Raw genomic sequence first — 17,452 nt, 5'->3', positions numbered from 1 at the left:
TTACTTTTCATAAGGTATAGTTACTGGTCAGATTCTAAGTCACATATAGTTGTAGTGCCTAATCCAAGGCAAGGGGATAAGTGCTTGCATAGGTTAGGTTGAGATAAACTCTATATTTCCAGTCTTTAACGCATCCATTCCTTGGGCTTAAGCATTGTTGAGCTTGACTTGTTCTAGCATAAGCCATCTAGTAGGCCTGTTTAGTATTCTAAGCAGCCGCCTTCCTATACGCATAAAGTGGAGTTATATTAGTACCTCACACCACAATATAAGTCTTATACTAAGTAGGATCACCCACATTTATTTACTAAGATTTGCTTTATGAAAGTAAATGACACCAGGATAAAGACCTTCTTTTTACCCATAACCTTTCTCTGCAGCATTGGAACCAAGATCGGGCTTGGCATAGTTACGAGGTTCCCGTTCTATTTAACTAACACTAACTGAAGCTAACCGGAAGCTTTCTTCTCATGCGACTCTTGGATCGAAAAGAGGCTGTTGGACTGGACCACGGCTGAAACTGCCAGGCACGGACTAAAAGCTTTTATCAGGGATTCCCGAGTCAAACGACTACCATACATAGCATAGAGCTGGAAGCTGCACTAGTGTACAGAGAAGACTGGATGTGAACACGGGCGGACATTGGCTATGTATGGGGCACTCACTAATCACTATTAGCAGGAAACAACTAGCAGAAAGAAAGATGAACGCACTTTCACTCCTTGCTCTTCAGCACGTACTCACACGAGGGACTCTCAAATCTCTATTTCAGACCATAATCTTTCGATCCCTTTACCGAAGTGATTGATAGCAGGGCTCCAAAATCATAGGGCTTCTTCTATTTTTAGTGTGAACTCACTTCTATTCTATATCAAGATAGGGGCTTCAGTACTTGGCTGACCGCCCGGTGGAAGACCTGGTTCTACCACACAAGGGCAGCTTTCGTAGTCCAGGATTATTTTCCTCATATGTAATTTCACCTCAATGTGGAAATGTCCGATCTTATTCCAAAATAGAAGGTCTTCATGAAGGTCTGTCTTGTTTCAGGAATATAGGTACCGAAGTTCAATAGCGGTAGGTACCAAGGAGAAGACGAGTCAGGGCCGATTGACAAGACTAGCTAGGCTGACCTTCCAGCCATACTCCATCCAATATCGAACGGAAGTGCTAAAGGTTTCATGTGATGCTGACCTCAATGAACCAGACCTCGAGAATTCGTTCATTCCTTCGCTCCGAGGATTGGTCGAGTACTTGGCCACATGCATGAGTAGGCCTGTTGCCGGGATGTCCCATTAAAAAGGCAGGTCCCATATTTGAAATACAAAAATAAGATCAGATAGCGCTCAAGAGGTTTTTCTCCATACGAGAAATCCTTCACTTGCAGGGAATTCAAATAGATGTGTGGAAGATCATCAAAGAAAGGAAAAAGACTGAATTCGATCCATCTCCTCCCTTTTCTTTAAACCAAGAGCTACTCCTCCCTTTTCTTTTTTTATGTAATTTCAATACGATTTCGTTTGTGTTCATGTTTTCAATTTAGAACCCCACGGAAGTGAATAGAAAAAAGCAAAATACCCCTGTGATACGCCTTCCTTTACCTATTTCTAGATTGATTGATGTTCAATGGAGGGAAACTTGCCATTCCTTCTTTCCTTTGAAATTGTACATTTTTTTGATTATGAACTAATTGTATCCTTTTTGTTCCCATCGAGCTTTCTTGCCTAGTGACTAAGGATTTTCACACTTGTTGTGTCTATAAAAGATTTTCTCATAAAACACTAACAGAAGTGTTAGAGGGATTCACTTTCGATAAGAATCCAAAAGCAAGTTCCCTATACTACCTTCTTTCCCTCCTCTGTTTCTGTCTTTAAGAGGCAGTGCATCCGGCAGGAATCGAACCTACTTTTTGACCCATTTTGCCTTTCTAGGTTGGTGGGCGCTTTCACCATTCAGCCATGGATGCTTTAGCGAGTGAACTAGGTTTTTATTTGAGAGCGAACTAGGTTTTTAGTGGTATTCCTTCTCGAGCTTCTATTTCTTCCTTTAAGGGAGATTCGGGAAAAGATGGAATAGGAAGACGTGTTTCTAGAACGAACAAGATACGGGTAGAGAAGGGGAAGTTAGCAAAGTTAGACAAGATTGGAATGGGCATAGGAACATGTATTGATGTACCAGATCGGCTAATGCTCCCAGGTTGATGCGATGTATTCCACCAGTTGACTGGAGACTTTATTATTGGTATATCGATCGGTCCAGCACGGATTGAAATAGGAGCCGGTTCGACAGGAAGCTTTTGAAAACGCAGTGCACCCAGGTAAATAAGGAACAAGATGAATACAGAAGTTAAACGAGCATCCCACACCCGAAAGGTACCCCACATAGGCCTTCCCCGAAACCCCCCAGTCACTAACATAAACAAAGTAGAAAAAGCACCAATTTCTGTACCGGTTCCGGAAGAGCGAAGAAAAAGGGGATGTTTTGTTAATGGGAACAAGGAACTGTTTATAGCTGTCGCGATATAAATAACTATACTCATCCGAGCCGCAGGAACATGTACATACGAAATACGAGAATTTCCACCTTGTTGAAGATCTGGTGGTGCTACCCGAAGACTTAAATGAATAGCCATTGCTGTTAAGAACAACCGAGATCCAATGAGAATTTGCGCGTAGCTTTTTGTCTTTGACATAAAAAAATAAGGTTGTAATAACGAAACTGACATTTTATTTTCCTTGCCTTGCAAGTGGAACAAGAAAGACTATATAGTTATTTTGATTCTATAAACAATCAAAGGATTTCGCATGATTTCCATGGAATGACGGAATTCCCCTTGCTTAGTTTTCGCTCCGCTCGTGCGTGGCACTCCTTGCTTGCGGAGCGGCATATCGGAAAAAGAAGGATTGACTTTCTATACGGGCCCGTCCCCTCTTACCCCTAACTAACAATTATGCTGCTCTCGCCTTTTTGTAATCTTATCTTTCAAAAATGCACTACTAATTTTTACGGCCTCCTTAGTCACCCTATCCACTCTCGTCCTGTTTTCGGGTTCCCTTTCAGGGGATGAGGATATTTCGATGATTTCTCCCTGCGTAGGTGGAAAACGCATGGGTGAGTAGAGTCTGTGCTTTGCTTTTGGGGGCACCGGCAAGAAGCTTCTCGGCCACCCTACTCTGACTTGATTAGCTACTAGTAACTAGGATCGTTCAAACAGTCAGTCAGCAATGCGTACTTCTTTCCTAGTTGAGTGGATCTGCGTAGCAGAGCCCAATCTTCTACCACAAGCTCTGACCTGACTTGTTGTACTTGATTCACCCACGTAAATAGACAACTTGGATAATAAAAGTCATCCCATAAAAGAGAAGTGAGTCCGCATGTCGGCAAATGATTTGGAATTGAAACTGGCTACAGAGGAAACCGAAGCCCTAACTCCCCATTCTTTCTATCTTACATCGCCATCGAGCCCTGGCTGTAGAGTCACTGGTTTCTAATCGCAATGGATTTAAGTTTTCTTTGGCTTTTCCATTCGCTTCGTTCAACCCTGATCTGGATAGATAGCTCGGCTTCTATTAGCTGAGAATGGTTTTGTCAAGGAAAGGTTTCGCTATACAACAACAATGAACTCACTTCTGATCAAATTGGATTGGATGAATCGGTAATCTTTCTCTGTCTTGTGAGAGAGAGTCACTTGCTGTATTGAGAGCGGGCGGGTGACATGCATTAAGCGAAATCAGTTGTTATGTTTTTGATCTTATTTGCGCGAGAAGACCCTTGACTGAGGAGACGTGTTTGGCTTGGATGATGCCGCTATGCTCCTATTCACTTTCAGAGACCGCTCTGAGTTTGCCGGTTTTGCGGCAACCCTTTCACTAAGAACATTTTAGCCATTAACGAAATGCCACTATTCCACAATGCTTCTTTGATTTATGTGTAGAAGCTGTAGTAGTGAAGAAAATGGAGGGAGAAGAAAGAAAGCGATGTGACACGAGAATAGATCACATCCGACAGCCAGCCATGCCATTAGATAGATCCGCTCTGAGTCTTCTGCAGGATGAGATCCGCTTGGTCTTATGATAGGGGCTTGAGGAGGAAGAAGAGGGGATTTCTGAAAAAAAAGAATGAATCTCCTTATTTATAGGGAACAGGACGTGTGACTTCCTCAAACGAAACGAATGTGGCTTTCGTGATAAGGCAAATCCTTCGTTCGGTACAATCAACATATTGAATCTACGCTCGCTCGGCTCGGTGCTGAATGAACTCCTTCATTGATTCCGGGCTGCTCGTAGGGGGACTGTGAAAGCAAGCGTAGGAGATCAAAATGTGAGTCGAGTCCGATGGGTAAAAAGGGGAAGCAGGAAAGGGTTCTGATGTGAATTCTTCTGGTTTGTATATCTATCTCAGCCCTTGCTTGAAAACCTCAAAATTGACTTGCATCTTCCCTTATCACACTACACTTTCTCTTCCTTATTCCATTTCACTGAGCTAAGCAACACTTTTTCACGTATTCACCCGAGATGTTATAGAAATTGGTCATATTGATCTGTCGTCTTGTTCTCGATAGGAACTTGCTGCTGTCTTGGTTGGTTTGAGAGCAGGCACTGTCTATATATCCAAAACCGGAGGAGAGTTTGGGTTTGGATCACAGACGATCGGAGATTTTGGATTGAGATGGATGGTTGTGCTTGAAGTTACGAGTCGGGTAATGCTAAGTTGAATCGGCTGATCCGTTTCATCCTCTTTCGGCAAAGGAAGTTGGACTTTAGTTAGCTAAAATAAAAGTACCAGCAGCCTGTCTGTGCCCTTTGAGTCTATAGCCGCCAAATCTAAAGATTCCTTAAGTTGTCGTACGGCTTCTTTTTCTTCTTTTGTCAATGATCGGTGACAATGAATGCTACGAATGTTCGCTTCCACTAATGTCATATAAGAATTGTGAGGTGCCCATAGCTTCCCGGAAAGAAGAAGAGTCATTGTCGTTTCCTGACCGATATGAATGCACATATTGACCCTCGCCTCGGGAAATACCACTAGTAGAGTCTGCAGAAGGTGTCGTTCAGGAGAGATGCTGGGCTCTAGATATGCGAGTGAGATACCCGCCCTCGGTCATGACCTGGGTTGAAGAAGGAATCTATGTTCTTGGAAGCAAAGAAAGAACTCCGGTATTCCGACCTTATCTTTTTGCTCAAAGAACGAATCAAACCCCTTGTCGAAGCCCTTTATGATATATAACCCTGGATCGAGTCAGATTTGGGGCGGCTGAACCCACTTAAGCTGAAGCCTTATTAGATGTCGACGGAAAGGTGAGAAGAGCTGATCGAACCTACCAAGCAACGGTTAGTTGTGCGGTGTACATACAGGCTGGTTTCGCCATTAGCGATGAATTGGATTTATTAGTAAGGGAATGAATGAAGCGGACCGGAAAGAAGATGGATTTTGGAATAGAAAGAATTCCTCTTCTAGGTTTCTGCTTCAAGTAGCAAGCAAAGGATCCTACCTGCTAATGGTTGAAGACCTTGGCGGCCTCTAGTTCTTCTATCTAGTTTTTTAGCCTAGCGCGAACGAATAAGCTTAAACAAATGGTTTCTTTGGCAACGGTTTTTTCTAGTTGATTTGTCCTTATATATATTAGCCGTAGTGTAGTTTAATAAACTGCTCATAGCTCTTATCATTCCTTTATCCATGCATAGACTGGGAATATATTAGCTCTTAGCTCTGGCACTTTCTTCTTCTTTATTTGCCGTTGCATTCAATAGCCTATTTGAAGTTAACAAAAGCTTTATTAGCTAGCTCTATGAAATACGTATATCTTCTTGGCTATCTAGTCTATCTCTACAGGCTTTTTCAACCTATAAGCAGACCTTTGTATACACCCTTGTAACTGAACTAGCTATTCACAAAGAAAGGTCTATACCGTACATATACCAACTACGCACCCCTTGTATACTTCTTTTTGCTTCTCCCGTGCTTCAAGTTCTGCCCCGGCTCACTCCTCTTTCCAGCAATCTATGTTGGAAGCACTCGTTCAAAGTAAGTTGAGATTCAAAGCGTTCCCGTAAGCTAGTAAGTCAATCAAAGCTATAACTCTATTTGTTAGTTTCAGGAAACTGGTACATATTTCAAATAATAATAATAATATATATATTATTATTTGGTATTTACCAATTTTAGACTAAGCATAAATTCATTTGGAAAGAAAAGGGAAATCCCCTGAAATAAAGGATTTTGACTACGTTACCCTCAAAAAGAAGAGGAAGACAAACTAGCCAAGAGAGAGAAAAAGGTAGAGACCAACCACCGAAACAAGGGAGTAAGGGCTAGGGGGATATGAGCCAAGAAAGGTCCAATGTATCGGTCAGCTATACCTAATCCTTCACTCAAAAACGCATCACACCCTTTGTAGGTTCAAGCCGAAGTCAAGCATGATCACCTACTGCAAACTCCAAATATCGTGGTCGGCGTACCTGGTCCTGAACTGCTTTTAATCTAGAATAAGTGGAATCTTCTCGGCACTCTCCTTCATCTTTTGTGGCCCCGTCGGTCGGTACGTGCCAACCCCAACAAATCGGGGTACGACAAAGGTTCCCGTAGAGTGCTTCGAAAGGTGCCATTCCGATGCTAGAGTGATAGCAGTTGTTGTAAGCAAACTCGGCTAATGTATCTCTATGCCTATTTAGTAGGCCTGCTCATTGATGCTCTTTGGGCCGATTGTATGGGATGTGTTCTGGTGTACAGTGGGAGATGCAAGGATATCGATTGAAGTTTGATTTGTTGGCCATGGAGTTGGGAGCATATGATGTAGTCCTAGGAGTAGACTGGATGAGGAAATTCCCTATTATTTCAATAAGTCTTTCCGTTGGTTGTAACTAATCACGTACCCGCTGCTGCGGAATTCCTTTTACCTAACCAGGATTGCAGTAAAGATAAACAACGTTGGGCCTGCCTGCTTGTTCAGCACCACCCATTCCCATGGGAATATATGGGTTTTTCGGTCCAGTGGGAGGAGCATTTTCCTTTGAAGGTAATTTTCCCAACCAATAAGTATTGGGCTCCAAAGTAAACAAAGTGAAGGATCAAGTAACCAACATGTTGCGGAGCAGCCAAGTAAACCCAGAAATGACTCAAGTAATCCAAGGGCAGAGCAACGTAATCCAACGAAGGGGCTACGTGATCCAACAGAAGAGCTACGTAAACAAGGAACACATGAACCTGCTAAGGATCCACTCCACCTGCCAAGTGGACCAATCACAAGAGCTCGGGCCGAGAAATTCAATGAAGTAATCCATATGCTGATTCAGCAAGCCAAGCATTGGAGTTGGTATTCCAAGTTTCTTGAATAACCTAGCTGTCTGAAACTCGCCAATGGGATTCTGTGTAATCCTCCGGTCTACATGGTGTAGGTAAAGGGCAAAAAAAAGTCGCTAATTAGTGGCACTGAAGTATGCACCCGGCGTGTAAACTTCTTCTTTTTATTTACCAATGTCGCTATCCGACTGATCATCCTTTGAGACCACGGAGAACATCAGAGAGAAAGATACATCACCTAAAAAAATTGACACCCTGACTTATATGAGTCGGCTAGAAACTCAAGGCCTGGCCTTTTGTGGGAGAATGCTGAGTCCTTCCCAAAATCGCCTGGATCAACGAAAGATCTGGATAACGCTAGGTTGTGATACTGATGTCTGATTTTACTCATATACATCCGATAGTGAAGGCCGTGAAGTTTGAACAGACTCACTTAACCCTGGTTCGGTAACCTTTCTAGCGCCCAGGTATCCATGACCTGTAGATAGAGGCCCACTTTCCATTGGATACTCCGAATAAAAGAAGAAGTAGTTACCTAATCATGGGTCTATACGTAAGATCTCCTTGCGTAGAGGTTAAGGCCAGACGGATTACTGAAATGTAGTTTGACTAACGTTTCCTCATCGACTGCGAGAGTTTGTGGTGTGTGTTCTCGGACCAAAGAAACCAAACAAGCATACCTTTCCTTTAATGGAGTATCTTGGGTATGGTACTCCCTCTTTATCAGCTCGATGTTCAATCAGCATTCCTTCATGGGGATCTTGACCGGATGTAAGTCAAGATTGCTATTATCTTTTTAAAGAACATAAACTTCAAAGCTTCTAGTCTGTCCCAACTCTTTCGAGCCGCTCTCCCAGTCAACGTTCAAAGGCATCACCATACCATAGAACTTTTGAGCTTGAGAAATGCTTTTCTGGCTTCTTCTCCACACCTTTCTTTAACAACTCAGTTAAAGGCCTGCTGATAGCTCCATACCCCGGTACAAACCTCCTGTAATAACCCCTGCAACCCTCGGAGTTCTCTGACATTGGCTGGTTCTGGCCAAGCTGTCATGCCCTCTACCTTGTTTGTATCAGTAGATACCCCAATTTCATAAATAATGTATTTCCTTTATGAAATTTGGCTCACCCACAAAAAGTTTGTTCTGCCGGAACACTTCCTCTAGCAACTTGAGATGCTCCACCATGGTAGAACTGTACACTAGAATGTCATCGAAAAAGACCAATACCCCTTTCCAACATATCTCTTTAAAAACACTATTCATGAGTTGTTGAAAGGTTGCCGGGGCATCACCTTGAATTCAAAAAGCCGGTCCTTCAGGCTGTTTTGTAGATATCCTCTTCCTTTCATTCTTATTTGGTGATAACCAGCCCTCAAATCTATCTTAGTTCACACCTCATCCAAAAGTGCCGGTCTTCTATGATAGGAATGGGGTATTTGGAAAACATAGTTGCTGCATTTAGTTTTCGATAGTCGAAACACATTCTCCAGGTTCCATCTTTCTTCAACACCAGAGCTGCTTTGGGGCTTGTACTGGGCCTGATTACAACATTTTGCAACAGCTCCTCTACTATCCTTTCAATCTCTGTTTTCTGGGTGATAGCATTTCGTCGGAATACAAATGGTGGCCCACGTTTAGAAAACTTTTTTAGGGTATTCTATTTCAACAGAATAGATCAAACTTTTTATATATTCTATTTCATCTATATAAACTAAACGGCCCACTCAACTTTCTTAATTCATCCAGGAAGTCCTTCCAGGTTTTGGAGGTTACACGGTTTAAGGCCCGGATCGCATAGTTGACTTGATCGCGCCTTTTCCCATATAAAATAAGATCTGCTTCCCGGGAGATGTCTTCATCATCATCCAGGCTAATTCCCTGGCTATTTAGAAGCTCCCTGGCTTTATATTCCAATATATTGTTCCTTTCTTTCGCTCTCTCTATTCTATTGGTGGACGGTCGTAACTCTAATATAAGGCTTTTAAGCATAAAAATCAGCTGCAATCTAGTTTTTTCACAAAGGCTGGTTGAGGCTCAGACTCAACCATCTGTGCTTTGCAGATGATCTTTTTTTTCAGCGGTGGTGATCTGAATTCTATCCAAGAGCTTACTAGTATCATGACTCATTTTAACAGAGTGTCTGGGCTTTCAGTTAATGCCAAAAAAGTAAGATCTTCTTCAGTGGTATTTCCTTTTCTTTGAAACAAACTATTTTTGAGTGTGTCTTTAATGAAGGGATTTTACCAATGAAATACTTATACCCTCCATTCATTTCCTTTTCTTTCCAGGCTAGCTCCCTCTGTAGCCGGTGGTTGATGTAGATGAGTATGGGAAGACAATGGTAGTTTCATTCTAGGTCCCACTAATTGTTGAATAGTTGGTTTGAGTTTTTTTTTGGATCCATGCAAGCCATTTCCAGTTGAAGTCATAAGGTACCATCCTGTTCCAGCCAGGAAGACAGCTCTATCTCACAAGTTAGCTGGATCTTTTATTTAAGCCAAAGGCTAGAAAACCTATTTCAAATGAGTTTGGGCTCCTATAAGTTATCCTCATTTCCTGAGATAAGCGCAGTTCAACAAAACTAAAAGCTAGATATATCGTTGTAAAGTAGAGCTAGACTGCATGATTGGATTGTATAGAAGGATAAGAAGGATTTTAAAATTCCTTCTTTTTTTCTTAAAACGAAAGAAGAAAGAGAGTGGGATGGGATGAAAGTAAACGCAAAGAGCTGATTCGATCAAAGAACCTCGCAGCTTTAGTGCAACAAGCCGATCGAAAGCACTCATCTTTATCGACGAAATGCTTTTTTGTCTCTTCCTCACTAAACGCCCGCTTCCTGGCTCCTCCCTCTTTGCCTAGCGGCTAAGTAGATAGTAGGTCCCCCCTGGCCCCGCAACCAAGAGTCACTCGTCGAAAGCTGACCAGGAAGACAATAACTGCTATTTCAAGGAAGCATGGTTGGAGTTCTTCTATTGACGAAGGGAAGAGGACGGTCTTACTTTTCAGAGATACCTGACTTATTAGTGGACTGGTCATGTCATAGCGGAAGGTCAGAGGTGGGAAACAAGGAAACAGAGGAAATGCTTACTGGGACATAGCCTTCGGTACGAGTTGAAGGGAAGAGGTTTGATTGCTAATAAAATGAGTGGAAGAGCTGCTCGGTCAAAGGCATTCTCTCAAGTAGCAAAGGCAAGATGGAAAAGCAGGAATGAAGGTTGCTAGGTACCGCTCCGTGGTACATCTATCGATTCCGCTATCGGGAAAGTCTGGCAAGGGAAATATCTGGCTGAGGAATTAGAGGAACTTTGGTAGCACTCGGGGACGGAATCAATCAAAGAACTTAAGAAATTGCCCATACCGACAGCAGCTCCCGCTTTAGAAAAAACCCTATCTCATCAGGCAGGTATACCTGACCCTTTTTTAGCTAGTTTCGGGAAAGCGGTAAGTTAAGTAAGTCAAGCCCTTCTAAGCGAAGAATAGCGGAGAGAAATGGGAAATTGAAGCGTCTTTCTGTCTATCGACGGCAGAGTCTATTAATCCTCCACAATCCGGTAATGCTTTTTCTCAATTCAATGCGGAGCGATATCAATGTACTACCTTTCCTTTATCTCAATTCAAGTCAAGGCAGGCTATCTTTGTTATCAAGAAACAAAGCTGTCTCTAGTGATTGATCCATTTGCTCTCGCCCTTCGGCTTTGTGGTCACTCAAGGTCCTTGGATTTCGTGCTCAATCTAGTTGGAGCAAAAGTCCCTGTGGATAGAATAAAAACCGTTTTTATCTGGGAAGAGCGCCTTTGGAAACCCACTGCTGAAGCCGAATAGGCAGTTAAAGCTGGAATGATGGGGGGCAATCCTGCAGTATGGCTTTAGTGCGTAGATTCTCAGGCAGGCTCATCGACTGGTGGAGGAGGGACACTTTACTTATTATCAGAATAGAAAAGAGCTATATGTATACTTTAGGAAGGGGGATCAAACTAGTTATGTTGACAGACATGAACTCCTATAGAAGCAGATGTTCGAGATCTGGTCCAAAGATACCATGCTTGCTTAAGCCAATCCATAGGTTCAAGCGAAAGAACACTTATTCACAGCAATATCTAGACCTGATGAAGATGACTGCTAGTCAAATACCTAAATCCTTTTGAATTCATTAGTAAACTCTTTTAAGAGTCATTAAAAATGAGCAACACCACGTAGGGCAGCGTCCACGCGAACTAGCCTCTTCCTTAGCAAGTCAGTGGGAGAACGCCATCGGTCAAGAGAAATGGAATCCGTTGTTAAGTGGGTACCGGACCCGGTAGAATTGGCATCACTTCCTTCACTCCACAGAGGACTCGGGATAAGATCGTTCCCAAGCAGAAGGAAAAGCTTTCGAACTAGGAGTCAGAACGAACTCATGAAGCTATCCTTCTTCTATTGCTACTTTCAGAGAGAGAGAGAGAATAGGTCGTACGAAAGGGGACCCACCTTGAGAAGGGTGTCCCATTGCGGAGTAGTTAAACGAGTATTTTGGTATACCACTTGTGCACCTAAACCTATGCTTAAGCTTACTAGAACTTCAACCTCAAGTTCATTAACATCAATGTGTCTCATCTTCTTGAACCTATTCTATGGATAAATGGGCACCATCTGTCTCCTAAGGGCAACTATCCATCCCTTTTTCTTTCAAGAATGCGGGTACCGTAGTAGCAAAGCAAGTGAAATATGCCAAAGGGAACCGCTCGGATATAGACGGCAAGGAAAAACGTCGGCTAAAGAACAGAACTATTCTATTGTATTGATGGCCCCGAAAGAAAGTGGATCTGTGAGTGGAGGCCATCCATCCCTTTCTGATGAAACCTTTGTTGCCCTAGCTTGAATTGAAGGTTTGGCTAAGGATGGGGATCCGGTGTCTTCATCTATACCATCAGAGAAGAAGGCTTGCCAAGAATGGACGAAGGTATGATTCTAGGAAATCTAGATTTGAAAGAAGGAAGCACCCGAGGAGCAATCAAACGGACATTTCTACGAGTGAACTCGCTAAAGCTGAAGATCCACCATCCAATTTAGGCATTAGGCAGAACTCTCTCAATCCAGGAACTAGCTCCTATCTCGATGATTCCATTTCTCTTTTTCAGAGTTAGCTTCTTTCCTATGGTAAAGAGTACTCTTGTTTCCTAGTCGAGGGATAATCAAGTCATTTCGAAAGGGGATTTATCCGTTCCCCTAGCCATCGAGCAACTGCGAGAAACACCGCGCCCGTGCCCCCGTCGCTCGCCGGAGTAGCCGTGCGTGGCGTACCAATTTTTTATCTGGTGGATCTTGTCTGTTCTTTCGAAAGTATTTCTACAAACGAGTGAGGTAAACCCATCTCGGTCGAATAATTCGTATCTTTAGACCATTCAGAGCCGTTTGCATTAAGTGTTGGGATTTAGTTTGTTGTCATTACCCTCAACTTCATTGTCGTCCACCTCTTGCCGTGTTATTGGCTAGAGAAAGACAACCGATTGTACTACTATAGTGTTGAGTACCCCAGTTGCTCCGCGGGTGATTATGCCCTAAATTCTCAGGAGTGGTGGAACGGATTGCTCCTATCTAGGGTTTCCTAGCTTGCTTTCCTAGATTTAGCTTTATCTATCTTTCCGAGATGACCAACTGCTCTTTCTTGCCAATCTACTTTAGATTTATTAATACTTTCATTGCGGGACCTATCCCCGAACAACCATTGCTTTTCTTCCGCGGTTTCTTTAGTTTCTTCTTGATTTGATTGAAGTTTAGGGAATTGGATGGACTGGTGTCTTTGGATATTATCCGTCCTACTTATGATCTTCCAATTGAACACACTAGTATTTTATGGATTCTTTCCCCGGTAGTGTAGTCATCTCCAAAAGGGATGATACATATTTATCTGTCCTAGGATGCGCCGTTCGTGATAAGCTTATCCGCTTCCTTTCGCCGGTAGTGTGAATCTTCTCGAAAGCGCACAGCATAGTCCAGTCAGTGTAGCCAGGGCATCATGAACGGATTCCTCAAGAGGAAGGTAGGGCCATATCTATCCAAGAAGAAAGACCTGGTAAACAATTATGCTACTTGACCAATGGATAAAGTATAGATCTCATGGCTGGCTACTATTCCACCCTGGCATTGGGGATCAGGAACGGGGTAAAGTACGGACTTTGGCTAAGGATGGGGATCCGGTTGTGCCGTGCCGGCCCCGGGAATCGGCGAACTACGCTACACAGTCAGATACCTAAGCGAACGGATAAGGGAAAGCCCGCTATATTATATATAGTAATCACCTGCCAAAAGGAAAGCCTGACCGATAATAATAATAGGTCTATGCGCCGAACAAGCCACGGTATATTAGAGATAGTAAGGAGTTGTATACACGGGGGTATGCATTCATGTCACGCTTTCTGTGTGATAAGAGGTTGCTAGCTAGCAAGTATAGAAACAGGAGATATGGGTAGTTAACAGAAGCAAGGGAATATGCGTGAGTTGATTTGAGAGTTTTTTTTAGTTGCCACCGAAAAAGCAATTTCATCTAAAGGGAAAATGCATTGCATTTTCAAGGGATTGCCAAGCTAGGCTAGGGATCGTCCGCGGGTATCAGGAATATCGTATTTATCTCTTCTAATCTAGATCCCACTTCCCTCCACTTCTTGCCTCACGCCCGTCCTGACTCCACATTAACGACTGTCCTTCCACCCAATTCCCCGCACCCTTGCATCACATCTCCAACCCCTGCCTCCACGCGATCTTCCACAATCGTACCCCCCACCTCTGAAGCTTGCCCCCGACGAACCTGTCTGCACCTGCGGGCCCGCGCTTACATCATTGGCATCGCATGATTAAACATCAGCACGCGCACTTCCCTCCGTTTTCGATGCCGACAGGGGGCTGCTAGGGGGTGTAAAGTTTCATTTCAGTCGTGTCAGACGACATGCAGGGGGGCAATGGCTGCCAACGGAATCTATAATAATTCGATACTAGGTCAACTGTACCATCGGACTTGTAAGAACATGTAAAATGTACCACACGAGGTTGTACCAGCTGTGTGCAGTCCTCCGGCACGGGTTAAGTGTCCTGCATAGATCTTCCCCTCTCTCCCAAAGAAGAGATGTTCGCTTCATAGCCTTCTCTTCCGAGATAAACCCTACAAAGGATCCTAATCGTGCTAGCCTTTCATGGACTCTTCTTGGATTTCCTTTCAGCTGCGCCCAGCACCTCTCTAGTTTCTCTACGAGATGGAGATGGCTCATTCTCTAGTTTTCCTACGAGATATAAGTAAGTTTCTATCGTACTTTGAAGTTCAGGAAGGAGTTATTAATTAAGACGAAGAAGAACTGGGTGGGGATATGCCTTTCCCATAACAATAGAAAGAATCCAAGCCAATATACACTAAACTATCACTATAGAGTTTTCGCCTACCTATGAAAAGTGAGATGAGAGCTTTGTGCTAATAATTTATTATAAAGGTGTACCTATCGACCCCAGGTAATTAATGCCCTATCCTTCTACTTAAAAAACATTACGTTAGACTTGACCAACTGTTAATACCAATCCGGCAGCAATAACTACTACTAATGCATATTCATATCCCACTAGTAGACTTAGCAGACTGTGACCTAGCCAGTCTATTTGTTGACAACAGACCAGTACTATCCATCAATGCCACAAAGACCATAGACGACCTCTATTTTGTGGAAGAACTCCTTCTCATATGATGCAGGGCAATAGGACCAACTGCCCGCCCTACCTAGTGAGAAGAAAGCTTATAAATATAAGCATAAACGAATTCCTAGCCGAGCCCTATACTTACCTGCTTGTACGGTCAATGCCCTAGTAGACATCAACTTGTTCATAAACTCCAGCCTTATCTACGCTGCTTTACCCGACCCAGGTGACCTACTTTCTCAGATGAGAGATTCGGCGGAGTAGTAGGAAGTCCCTGTGGAGAACTAGAAGACAAAACGAATATAGCGGACCAAGCAATGAATGACCTAGCCTAGGTAGTCCTATGTTTGACCAATGCTGCCTTGTATGTCTTGATCCAAGATTTCTCAGCAAAAAAAGACATGGGATTATTGATCAATTCACCATCCTCTTCATCTGAGTGTGCTTCCACTTTATCGTTTGTGGCATGTGCATTATGCAACAAGTAGATTCCTGATAAATGAACCTTCTCCACCCCTTTCCTATCCAACGCGGAGCGGTAGAACTACTCGTCTGCAAAGTGGGAAAGCTCCCTCCCTCCTACCTAGGTGTACCTCTTCATTGGAGCAAACCATCCAACAACTTCTTACATTTAGAATTCCCTTCTAAGCTGGCTATAACCATCCTTATTGACCAGAAAGGAATTGAGAAAGGGGATGCTATAACCAGACCATAGACAGCGTTTGCACATTCACTTTTGAACTTAGGGAAACAGTGAAAGAAGCCCTCGTTCCCGCTCTTCTTTCCCCCGACTTACCCTTAGAAGGAAAGTAGGGGCCTCGGTTTCTGCAGAGAAACCTACACCAGTGAATTTCTTTTTCGTAGGTGATCCTGCTCCCAATCGCAGATTTGAATAATCAAGTCGGTATGGGGCTGCTCCCTTTTGTTACTCCGAAAATCTTGGCTTCGCTTGGACATATCTTCGAGGACCTGGGCGATTTTGATCCGTTTCTCCGCGCTCGCCGTTTCAAGGTGAAGATCCGAGTAAGTAGAGCGTAATAGGTGATCCGCCGGGTACCTATTTCGACAGGACTTAAGAACCGTTTTAATGCGTTTCCTTAAGAAATCAATAGATGGTGCTTCAGGAAAAGGGTTCGGCGGGGTGTGGCTTGTGGATGGCTCTGACCTCAACTCCTCTTTTCCATCGGCGTCTCTCCGTCCCACTTTGTTTTTTCTTGGATCATCATCTCCTGGCGTAGCGGAAGCACTCGACGAGGCCTCTACGACAGAAGAGATTCTTGCCCGTTTCTGCCCGGACGATTCCATAAATGAAATACAAAGAAAAGTGCAGAGGAAAACGCATAACTAGAAGAAAAAGATATCGTGATGTAAAATGATCATGGGGACACATTGTTTTGAGGACCACAATTTCCTGCACTGTGCCTGTAGTGATTTCAGAATTTGGCAACTTAGCCTACTAAAAGATCAGTTACAAGAGCACAATGCTTTTTGTGGCTTCCTGCTCGGCAGAGAAGCCACGCTGCCGGGCAGCCCTGTCACCCGGAGAAGATTTCTTTTCTTTGCTGATTCCTCTCAATGAAATTTGCCATGTTGCACTAAGTTACTTACGGATGTATGCATGCAGTCCGGGAACACTTTGGGGTGAACACCCATCCGAACAAGTAGGGTCAATAGTTCAGCATTTAGGCCGTAACATTTAGCAAAAAACGAATCTGAAACCCAACAAGTGCTCTCCGAACCAAGCTAGATAGTATCCTATCACTAGGCTCACCAACCAACCTGGACTTTGATTCTTTCTTATTATTCTAACCGGATATAAAAACCATAAGGATTGTTTCCAGCCGAGAGTTCCCATATGACATAAGCGCTCTTGGGTGGGGTGGGCCCTCATTCGCCAGGTCTTTGAGTGCCCGTCGTACCACGTGGTTGGTACACTAGGCTGATAGATACTTTACTTTAAGGATCTGGCACCTTCGCTAGACGGAGAGTAAGCGACTTCTATTAGCACTGGACCGTCGAGTCGAATTTCTCGTGTCATGTGCAACGTCCATCAATGGTGGTTCATTAATGTCCATAGATTTAGACTCCTTCCCCCTTCCCTTATACGCAAAAGATCGAGAGGGGCCCGAACCCAAACCGAGAACGTAAACAGAATTCGACTCACTCTCGTATGGCTCGCCCTCGAGCCCTGGGCGAGTCGGCCGGGTCTTTCCCTCTTGTTCTGTTTCCGCCACGATAAAGACGCACGGAAGAACTATGGTATGCCCAGCGCGTGGAGGATCCATTGAGAGTGTCCCTTGTCTCGGTAGGGAACAGTACCTATTGTCTTGAAAAAAAAGGTCAGTGCTACGGTCCCCTATTGTTTGATCCAATATTGACCGGTGCGGATCACGTTCTACTACCTCCGGTCCGTGGTTCGACCTCCCGTAGTGGTCCTTGCTTTTCTTTTTGAAAGCTCCGCAGGGCCAATTTTGCATACTTGCTCAGCGTGCCCCCCTT

At 43.7% G+C, this 17,452-nt stretch overlaps 1 protein-coding gene across 1 annotated transcript; it reads right to left on the bottom strand.

The window, feature by feature from the left end:
• Positions 1-1,999: 1,999 nt before the first annotated feature.
• Positions 2,000-3,074, bottom strand: LOC119297164 (putative cytochrome c biosynthesis ccmC-like mitochondrial protein). Its single transcript, XM_037575056.1, has one exon. It carries the CDS (start codon positions 2,720-2,722, stop codon positions 2,000-2,002), a length of 723 nt encoding a protein of 240 aa, XP_037430953.1. The 5' UTR covers positions 2,723-3,074.
• Between the last annotated feature and the right edge of the window lie 14,378 nt (positions 3,075-17,452).

This window comes from Triticum dicoccoides, chromosome 5A, assembly GCF_002162155.2.
Source record: "Triticum dicoccoides isolate Atlit2015 ecotype Zavitan chromosome 5A, WEW_v2.0, whole genome shotgun sequence".
Taxonomy (NCBI): domain Eukaryota; kingdom Viridiplantae; phylum Streptophyta; class Magnoliopsida; order Poales; family Poaceae; genus Triticum; species Triticum dicoccoides.
Note: the sequence above shows the minus strand (reverse complement) of the source record. Positions and strands in the feature narration are given on the sequence as shown.